Source organism: Astatotilapia calliptera, chromosome 13 (genome assembly GCF_900246225.1).
Source record: "Astatotilapia calliptera chromosome 13, fAstCal1.2, whole genome shotgun sequence".
Lineage (NCBI taxonomy): Eukaryota > Metazoa > Chordata > Actinopteri > Cichliformes > Cichlidae > Astatotilapia > Astatotilapia calliptera.
The window spans coordinates 18,930,160-18,940,956 of record NC_039314.1 but is presented as its reverse complement, the minus strand read 5'-3'; the positions used below and the strand labels follow the sequence as shown (position 1 = coordinate 18,940,956).

Here is a 10,797-nt window from a genome sequence, read left to right as displayed (position 1 = left end):
AAATGCAGAAAAACATGACCAAGGACATGTTTACTTTGTACTAGGGATTAAAGTTATTTCGACAAAAATGTAAAGACTCAATACCATTAATCTGAATTTTTTTATTGACACTTTTAAATTAAAAATTCTGTTTAAATGAACAGAAATAAAGACATAAACAAACAACATAAATAGTATAATAATGGAATAAAAAAATAATAATAATAGTGGCCAAATCTTACAGTCTCATCCATATAAACAGGACCTAACCCATGCTCTATGAGTACCCTCTACAAATATAAAAAGCAAATTAAGCAAACCCTAGTCCCAACTTACTGTTAAGAAACATCAAGGGCATTTGTAGTGATCTATTCACCAACATTCAAGTGACCAAAAAAAGCCTATTGCAATGTATTCATTACAATTATGATGACATCAAATTAAGCAAAAACATTTTTACAGCTCTATGGCTGATTTGTGCATATAAATGGCACACGCACAAAGGACAAACCTGCTGTATTACAAAAAAACAAGGTCAAATAATACAAACACACAACCTGTGTTCATGTACAAACATGCCTGTGTGAACACTGACAGACAGAATGTACACATAAACATAGACAGACAAAACATGAAAATGAAAAGGACCAGCCTGGTCAGGCGAATATGCCAGCAGAGTTCATAATAATCACACCAGAAAGAGAATCAACATGCTGCTATTGTTGGAAAAACAATGGGATCTCCTTCTTGTGCTTACATATTTTTGAATCAGAATGACTTCGTCTACTTCTGTCTGATTCAGAAAAAAAGAGGTATGTGTATAAATTAAGTGAATGCACTTTAAAAATCATGTAAAACAAAGGCTTTATCATTGTTCCAACAGGCATTATGTGTTGACAGGTATTGACTATTACGGATGCTTTGGTAAGATATAACAGTATTATAGTTAAGTAATCATGAAAAAAAAAGTTATATATGTTTGTCATCACGCTAAAATAACACAGAACAAATTTACAAAGATTTGTTTTACCAGCGTTATGAATGGCACCTTGTCTTTATTTTTCAGACTAACAATAAAGTGAGTATCAGTGTTTCAAATTTGAACAATGTTGTTCAGTTTACCTCGTAAAATGAGGCAGTAATAAAAGTCGACACAGGCATCAGAATCAAATCTTCAAAAGAGATCTGCAGTGTGTGATTTAACCTGAGAAACTGGGCCAAGCACAGAGAAATGGCCTCTATTTAATAATTTTGGTGTATTAATATCTGGCACCAGAAATAAGTGGGTGACCCCTGTACAGTCAAAACAAAAATATTCTTCTAGGAGTTCAAAGAAAGTTGCTGAATAATATCTGAAATCTTGTGAAAGGTGTTCAGACTCAGGCTACTGAAGCAACTTTGTCACAGCTGCTGCTATAAAGGACCTCCGGTTTGTCATTCTCGGGGTGCTTCCCGTTACAGCAGGGAAGGGTGAGCAGAGTGAGAAGGAATGCTCCCAGCAACACAAAGCTCCCACTAAAGTAGAACGCCAGGTCATATGACTGTGTCCAGTCAAAGAACCACCCTAGAAAGTGATGAGAAAAACAGAAACTGTGAGCAGAGAGGGATTCCTTGCAGACACAGCAGTGAGTCATTTCCTGAAGTTAACAGGCCTTTTGCAATTCCCTGTAAGATTTTGATTTTTGAAACGTCTCTAAAAGCTACACCAGGTTTTTATATTAGCACAAAATAGAATAATTACAACTTACCTACAACAGGGGGCCCAAGTATGATCCCAAATCCTCCAAAGAACATGACGATGCCGTGGGCTTGTGTCAGCTTTTCCAAGCCAACAATCCTAGTGGTAATGTAGGAGGTGAGAGACCAGTTTCCATTGGCGAAACCCACAATGGCAGACAGGATCTGCAGTCCTACATAACTGTTAGTGAGAGGAATAATGAGCAGTGCCACACCTCCTGCAAACATGGTGAAGGCATAGAGATAGATGCTGTTGATCCACCTGATGTCCACCAGGATACCTAGCCCTAGTTTACCTACGCAAGCTGCAATGGCCCCTATTGATACCAAAGGAATTAGACTAACTTCTTCAATGAGTCCTTGACTCTGTGCCACATCCTCAATGAAGAGCGCAGGTGGGAATGCACCTAAACTAAACATGAAGACACCGATACAGAAAGCCACCATCACTTGGTCCTGCAGGATCTCAGACATGGAGTGGATGTACTTGGAGTAAGCCTGCCGTTTCTCTTTGATGACCTTTATGATATCAAACCCAGAAAAGAAGCTGCCTTTTTTCTTCATAGTCTGAATGGCCAAGTCCTTGGCATCAATGGTAATGAGCAATTCCTTCACACCCAGTGTTTTCTCTGGAGTAGCTGTAGTAGAACCTGCAGTCATCTTCAGGTCTCCCAATTGGGGCTTTTCAAAAATCTGCTCTTCTGTGTTGCGCTCGAGGGCGGCCTTCTGTTTGAGGTAGTACCCAGGCATATTGAGGGGCCTCATGAAGCCAGCACAAGCCATGAGGTTTAGTGCTAAAGCTCCAATGATAAGGAGGCAACCATGCAAGCCATACAACATGATGAGCTCATTCTGAGCAGTGGCGTAGATGAATGCTCCAACGCTTGTGCCTGGGTGAGAAAAGGAGAAATGGAATGAGTAATACAATAACACATCAATCGATACAACTTAAAGCCATTGCGCCTTATCATCCACTAACTTTAAAGTGTAACTGACAACCAGAACAACGGCTCTGTGTTGAGATGGCTCTGTAGTTCTAAATCATTGCTAGACTCACTTTAAAAATAAGACTTGGATGTTACTAATAATCTTTAAAATGTAACTATGTCAAGTAGTTTCACAACATTTTGTTCAACTATTTACCAGTTTCGACTGCCAAACCACATCTGGTTGCTGGTCATCAGTCCTCTTCCCTACCCCACAGACCACTCTGACTTTGCTACTCTACTGATGTTTACCTCAGCTTCCTAAGGTTCCCAGCAGCGCAAACATGAAAGAAGTGAGCTTGGAGACCTGGTTTGCACCCATAGCCCTCAGGTCAGAGGAAGGCAGCAGTACCTGTGGTGACAATGCCAAGGGCGAGGCCGCGTCTCTTGTCAAAATACTGACAGGTGATTGTCAAGGTGGCTGCATAGACCAGACCACAACCCAGGCCTATGGTAAGAGAAAGAAGAAAACGCAAATGTCACGTAAAACATGAAAAATAAACAAGAATGGGGATGCAATGGCACATGAATACGACTGCTTAATGAGTAGAGAACAACTACATTTTAATCACAATTTTTAAAGTATGTTTTGTAGATTTTAGTTAAACAATATTGCTGTAAACTTGAACTCACTGCTTTATACAAGCAGCATGAAGCCTTAAGTTCAGAGGACACTGTGCATCAGATATCCTCAGCAAAACAAAGGATACAGTGAGCAGTAAACCGCTTTTACAGCTACAGTCAGCATTCTAAGGACCACTCTAAAAATAAATGACTGCTTTCAAAGATGCATGGCCTCTGACCTCTAGCGCTGACTCGCTAAAGGAACTATTTAATCCTGCGATGGATACCCAGGATTAAGTATAGCGGGGCTGTCACTTGAGGTGCAATAACAGGTGGTGTTGGGCACAAGTGCATACTGATGAGGCCACAAAGGCAGTAAAAGGTCATACAGGAATGTGGCTAACCTATAATGTTGTTTTTCTGTCAACAAGCAATATCAAACAACTCTTACGTCACACTACTGTATGTCTTGTCCACTAATTCTCAGTGCCAGTGATAATCATTAATACCCAACTGATCATCAGCATTTAATGGTGCGAAACAGTTCAACAAGGCCATGTGCCCCTGTTTGCTCCAAATGATTATATAATGTGTTACAGGATTTTCATATGTTAGAAGAAAACAAGCTTAGTCTACATCAATGATCGAAGAAACATAAAAAACGTTTTGCGCACTGACAAGACTGAACTCCATAGCCGACTGTCTTAACGACGGTCAGGTGAATAAATCTCAGGTGTTCTTGAAGCACTGCCAAGTATAGCATAAAACACAAAAGAGGATGTCATTCAGTGTGATTATAAAGTGTTTCCTTACCGACCACAATCCCATAGGAAAACATAAGGAATTCAACATTTGGAGCAAAGGCACTGAGCATCAGGCCGCCAGCCACCATTACACCACTGAAGATGGTCACAGGGCGAGCGCCAAAGTTGTCCACGCAGGCGCTGCAGATAGGACCTGAAGGAGCAATGGCAGAAAGAGACACAGAGGCAGAAAAAAAGTGATGGTCAGAAATCTCATCTCACTCACAAAGCATGACACTGACACATCACATTAGGTTTAAACTGGCAACCTGCCTGAAGGATTCTCACATCTCTCACAAAGTTCATCCACTTAGTTTAGTTCCAGTTTTATTTAATCCCAACCTTATTGCAATTTTACCTGGCTAATATTTAACATGTATTTTTAATCACCTTTTACAAATAGAGCAACAAACTGTTTATACTATACTGAGAGCAATTCTGAAATTTAGTACACAGTGATTTTTTTTCACTCTGCCATACCCATTCAGACTGCTTTACTTATGTACAATTTGCTGATTGCTTCTCTAAGCAGGAGGAAGACTTGGCCATTGTACAGCAGAAACTGCAGTGCTGAAACAGGCTGACGGCTGGGACATGTGTCCAGAGATTGGCCACCCTTTGGGGTAGATCCAGGCATGATTTTTACCTCATTCCTTAGAAAAAGACAGCAAGAAGCAAGGCTGGAAGATAAGCTTTGGTTTATACAACAATGTCAACCAAGGCCTATATCACTAATTCTTTTGCTTAACTGCTGTGGAGCATACTTTGTACTCTATATATGATATCTTTCAGAAATGACTGAAAGGCTAAGGAGGATGAATATATTTTGTATTCATATTTTACATTCATACTCCAGTGGCCATGGTCGTTTACTTTCAGGCACCTTTGCTTCTCTCTTTTTATATTTGGGTTCAATAAAGCTTATATATATATATAGTATCTGTATTTTCGCCTCAACTTATCTTTGTTTTCCTTTGTCTTTGGTCAGATTAAGAAGCAAGTGATCCCATTCCATTACATCACATCAAATCTGCTCCAAGTAAAAGTAAAATGTTACTTTTTTAGTTTCCTGTTTTATTGTGAAAGTCTGTGTCTTATGCCAGTGTATTCAGTTTGCATTTCCCCTCTCGTCTTGTCAATCACGATCAGCTGTGCCTCCCTCCTGTGTGTAGTTTCCTCGTTCCCTTCTGTGTATTTATAGTGTGTGTTCACTCATGTCCGTTGCTAGTCGTTGCTGTGTTTCTTCCCTGCTTTTCTCCAGAGTCGTCAGTTCAGGTTCGTTTTGTTAGCCATTCCCAGTTTAGGTCACCTTTAGGTTTTATTTTGTTCACCGTGTTTCTGTTTGTGCCTCCACTGTATGTTAATAAAGCTCGCCACATCTAAGCCAATGCCAGCGTCTGGGTCCTCCCTCACACTCCCCACACGTCTGCCCCCCGCAGCCGTGACAACTGGCTTAATCCTTCAAATAAATACGTTTTTATATTAAAAACTGGCACATCCAATATACCCCATTCTTACTTTAGTTCAATTGCCCCTTTACATATAAGTCAGCCTTCAGACTTTGAGCAGGTGTTATGTCTCATTTGTTATCAGGGACATCTTATGGTACATAACTGGGAAGGAAATTGTGGGAAGACAGGTATAAAGGTGAGGATTTAGTGCTTTACATTTACCACAAATCACATATGATATCTTAACCTCTCTAACTCAGAGAGGTTAAGATACTGTTAACAGCAAGTAAAAATATCCAAATGTTATGGTAACATCAATTTACTGCTTACCAATAAATCATCAGATAATGAAAATCAACCTCGGACTGAGAAATCTCTGCTAATGAGTTTACTTCTTCTACCCCAATATGAAGTATATTAAAGTATACTGAAGTATAGTATGCCATTACAATGTGTGTTACTCACTGGCTATTAGTCCCACTCCAGAAACAAGGGAGCCCACCCAGGCAGTCAAGCCCTTGCCTTGCTGGTATGTATGGAGCCACTCAGGGTAGAGTACACCCACAGACTGGGGTGATCCATAAGCAAGGAACTGGGCCATGAAGGAAGCCGCAACAATCGCCCATCCCCAGCCTCCATCGAGCACTTTTGAAGCCATGATGCTGATGTTATTGCTGCGCTCTGGGATCTGTTATGGCTTCTGGAGGTGGTGTTCCTGGTAAGAACATAGAAACAAACAATACAATTAAATTTTTACAGCAAAATTGAAACAAAAAAAAAAAGAGTGCTCATCCCTGGATGATATTTTTAGACCTGACCTACAAAAACCACTTACTTCAAGCCTTAATCTGGGGAAGGCTGTTGCGGCACCTGGCCTGGCCAAACAGGGAGGCCACCTGTGTCAGGTCTTAAACACAGACTGACTGCAACTTACTCAGAGTCAACTGGCCCTTTTGAGCCTTTCTCTTTAACCACACCTCGAAGGAGGAGAAAGAAAGAAAAAAGCATTTCACCTTCAACCTTCCCTTCAACTCAGCTCAGATGGCTATAGAAGAGGTTTCTCTTCTGTTCTTACCCAAGATTTTAAGACCGCTGATCATAACTACCGCACTTTATTTTTGCGTCACTAAGGGGAAAGTTAGTGCGAAGCTTCAGATATGTCAGATCTGTATGTTTACAAAGCATGTATTTAAATGTTTACAGTAAATACAATTCAGCCAAAGAAGGCATCTTTAATATAAATATAAAGCAAATAGGAACCAAAAAAGCTGCTTACAGTTTATGGATATAGCCATACGCTAACACTGCCATTGACCAACACTTGTGAAAATAAAAAAGTGACGACGTTTTGTAGCCATATATCTTTGATTCACTGCAAAAAGACACGCGTTTTTTAATGTTGTTAAAAAACAATACATGCGGCACTCACCTCAGCATATACAAATACAGCTGCAGGCGCCTGCCTAACTGCGCGCTCTGCGGGAACTTTCCATGTTAGGATGTTTTCCTTGTTAAAAAAAAAATAAAACACCTCGTATCGCTACAAAGCAAATAAAAATGAAGGCATCGCACACTCTTTCTGTTTTTTGAGCTGGACTATAGGGGTTCCTTCACCAGAAAACGCACTGCATCAACAGTGTTTCATTGTGCATCCTGCTTTGCAGCCGGCGACCAAACCGGTTCAAAGCTGTTCTTGCTGGTCCAGCGGCAGCTTGAACGCATCTACAACAGAAAAAGCGCTGCTTTCGCTTGCGCGCCTGGAGCGCAGAAGACAGACAGAACGGCTCTTAGCGATGCGGCGGATGTGGTTTGTGGTTCAGACGTGTATGTTTTTCTCCTGCTTCGTGTAAAACAAGCAAGTATTCAAAATGCACATGCACAAAGCTGTTTACCTGGAAGCTCTCCGGGTCATAGGGGACAAATGAAGGATCTGTTTTTGTAAAGATGGTCTTTGAAGCAATGAGAAAGCGTAATAATGACGATAACTAACGGTAGCTATAAAATAACAATATAAACACGTAGAAAGAAATATACTGCTTTCATCTGAGTCTGACTGATCAAGCTGAAAGTTTGGGGTTCTTGTACTAACAAATCGGTCTGAGAGTATGGTTTCTTTCCCTCTGGTGTCATCATTAATATTTCCATCAGTCCAGTCCGAACCGGTTGCATCAGCAGGACGCGAGTGAAGTCATCTTCCCGGTGAGCGCAGGTTAAAGCAATGCATGTACAAAACTTGAGCCAAATCATAATCTGTCACCACATCGCTGGAAATAACTGGAGTCTGTTTAAAATCATAACGAATACTAGTAAAAACGAGCTGCATCATAGAGAGCTACCATGCAGGTAACATGGTATCCGAGGGTATCCAACACACTAAAGAGAATCTCTTTATTAGGTTTAAATGAAGCCGGAGAAAAACATACATGTGTGAACCACAAACCACTCATATGCATGAGATTGTAGTGCTAGTGATTTTGTTTATGGTAATCAAGGGAACAACGAATATTAGCAGCATCCCCACTGATTTATAAAGAGAAGACACAATATCAGAGTTTGGGATTTACTTGAAAAAAAAAAGTTTCACTTTATAAAAAAAGTGTGTTTATAAAAAAATAAAAAAATAAGAGCTTATATAGGCTTTATCTCCCCTAAATCTTGTTCTATCCCCAAAACAAAAGAAAACAACAACAACAACAACAACAACAACAACAACAACAACCAGACATTTTTTTAAACATAGGGTGTCTCAGGAAATTTTGACTTTTAATTTAATCCATACATTACATACATACATAGAAGGACAGCAAGGAGATTAATTGCTATAATCATTCTTTTGTAGCATCATAAAGTTATATCATCCATGTTGTTTGTCCCCATTCTTAACCTCAGGTCAGTAACATTGTGAAACCAAGTCACCAATGAATAGTGGGCGTGATGGTGGGAAGCAGAGTAGAATGGGAGAGGAGAGGAAGAAAGGAGAGGTAAAACAGGTTTGCACACTGAATGAACTCAAAATTCTTGAGGATCTTTGATGCTTTTCCCAGAGCTGAGGTCTGCTGCCAAAAGGGGTCTTACTGAAAAGATTTAGGCTCCATAATCCCCTTCTGCCTGAAAAACTAAGTGTAAAAAAGAAAAAGGGAGACAGAATTAATTGTACTTTACAGTCACATTACACTGACATGTTGCTCCAAACCAGTTTCAACTAGATGTAGTGCATGTCACAGACAGAGCTAGGAATTTGAGGTTGTTTGGGGAGTGGATTACAGAGTGGCTATGACACACTTTAAGCACTACTGACTGAAACTAGAATTGATGTTGATGCATTCAAACATTCCCAGGTTCCATATATGGACTATTAATTCCACTGGGTTAAAATCCATCTAAGATCCACCGATCTTAAATTTTAAGCTTTATGTTTTGCAAACTTCAAATAGCAGTAAAGTAAGTTTGGTTTTCAATACTTGTTTGATGCCGCAGTAATAATGAGAGTGAAATTTGCATAAATCTTCACATGATTGTTATATGCTTGAAGCTTTGCAAACATGTTTAATCTTGCAACTTCATGTACAACATCAAAGATAACAGTTCAGCCAACCTGAGATCACAGAGCATATAAATTTATTTGTAAAAACTACTAGAGAAAATCACCTGCGTCTACGCCCAGGTGTTTAGTAATTCCTCAGTTTGGAGGTTGACCTGAATAATTACAGGCCTATTTTCCTCGTCTGTAATCCAAGGTATTTCACACTGCGGATCATTATGTTTGATAAGCTCCATGTGTGTTTTGACTTATAACTTGCTGTTAGACCTTAAATGCCTCGACTAGCATTGCAAAATCAATGCTAAGCCTAAAATAAACAGTTGTGCCTTTTGCGATCCCTAATTGTTGCTCCACACGGTAAAATAACATTTCTTCACCAACTAAATTTGAGACACATGCCATGTAAGGTTTGAAATTAGGATTAAACACAATTTCAGCTGCTTTAAAAAAAAAAATCATTTTATACTTCAGCTGTCACTCCAGACATAAAAAATTATTAACACTGAGATCTGTGGATTAACCCCAAACACTGTGTGTGGGCTTGAGCAATCATTTTGTTCTTTACAAGTAATGTCTTGTAATGTATATCCCATATTCAAATATAAAGAAATGTATTTTGAAAATAGTCTCATTGAGACATTATGCTCACATTACTCACCCAAAGCTCATTTAGTATACTCACACGTTCCCGTGAGATTTATGTGTGCTGACTTTAGTTTAATAGCTTGTCTTTTTATCTAACACTTTTATGACACCTGAGATTCAGCGGCCCGCTGTGCCTTTCCGTAAGAGGCTTGGCAGGTGTAAGCACACAGCGCCACCCCGCAGTCTGGATAAATCTTGGGTGGTTTGGCCATCCTAGCTCCATAAAGCTGCAGAGGTTAAAGGCCACTTTAACACCCAGCATTGCCACCCTGAGCTTCCAGTACGGATTCATGCTTGGATTAGTTCAGGTTGCTGGCTTTAGCAGTAAGTGAGAACACCGCACCACAGTAGAAAAACACAGGATCCACTTTAGTTGTGCCAGAACTCTCAGCAAGCCTTCAAATAAAGATATACTTATGTCACTCTTAGGATGAGATGTGTATTTTGATTTTGGTGAGATTAAGCTGAGTGTATGTGCGAACAGGAAGAGTTACATGCGGAGACCTAATGGAAGTCTAATGTGTTTTGCAGGCTGTCATCCTTGTCCTGTTCTCTTCCCACGCCAGGTTATTGCACCCACATTACAAAGGTTTACCGTGTTAAATGATCCTGGAATGACTGATTTATGGAAACCACTCCTCCGGTCTCCATCCAGTTGAAACCGGTTAGAACCATGTGTAGTAGGAAATGAAAATCAGACACTGGCGCAGTGGAGTGTCAGCAGATCTATACAAGAGGACATCACATGATGTGGTTGTTGCAACAGATTAACATCTTAGGATAAAAGATCTTTATTTCAATTTGTAGTTAGCAGCATGGCTGGCCACGCAAATTGCTGATCTACCAACCATTTTAATATCAGACTGAAATAGCAGTTAAAATTTGAACATATTTAACAGGTAGATTTAGAAGTTCATTTTTTATCAATTTGATATCATGTTCACAAGTTCAGTCCTCTAAAGATCACTATAAATAATCCCGATAAGCACAGAGTTTAAGAGCATCATATCAGAGGGAGTGTCGTTTTAGCAGAATAGCAAAGTTGTCAGAGGACCACAGCAGTCTTTAGGATTTATTATTCTGCCGTTAAA

General features: G+C 39.8%; 1 protein-coding gene across 3 annotated transcripts; it reads right to left on the bottom strand.

Annotated features, from left to right (window-relative positions):
- Positions 1-158: 158 nt before the first annotated feature.
- On the bottom strand, positions 159-7,921 carry LOC113035560 (monocarboxylate transporter 9). Of its 3 annotated transcripts, none has more exons than XM_026191202.1 (6): positions 7,413-7,921; positions 5,986-6,235; positions 4,080-4,223; positions 3,055-3,150; positions 1,728-2,606; positions 159-1,543 (listed from the first exon to the last, which is right to left on the bottom strand). In XM_026191202.1, the coding sequence occupies exons 2-6, from the start codon at positions 6,176-6,178 to the stop codon at positions 1,359-1,361; spliced, it is 1,497 nt and encodes a 498-aa protein (XP_026046987.1). In that variant the 5' UTR covers positions 6,179-6,235; positions 7,413-7,921; the 3' UTR covers positions 159-1,358. The 3 variants fall into 3 exon arrangements, with proteins under 3 accessions (XP_026046987.1, XP_026046985.1, XP_026046986.1); XM_026191200.1 differs by lacking the exon at positions 7,413-7,921 and adding an exon at positions 6,950-7,406; XM_026191201.1 differs by lacking the exon at positions 7,413-7,921 and adding an exon at positions 6,356-6,918.
- Between the last annotated feature and the right edge of the window lie 2,876 nt (positions 7,922-10,797).

Bases quoted from the DNA above. Each gene is read 5' to 3' on its own strand.
- LOC113035560 (XM_026191202.1), bottom strand. From the start codon at position 6,178: ATGGCTTCAAAAGTGCTCGATGGAGGCTGGGGATGGGCGATTGTTGCG. The intron at 4,224-5,985 runs GTGAGTAACACA...TTGCTCCTTCAG, and splicing joins TGGAGTGGGACTAATAGCCA to GTCCTATCTGCAGCGCCTGC. The intron at 3,151-4,079 runs GTAAGGAAACAC...CTCTTACCATAG, and splicing joins TTCCTATGGGATTGTGGTCG to GCCTGGGTTGTGGTCTGGTC.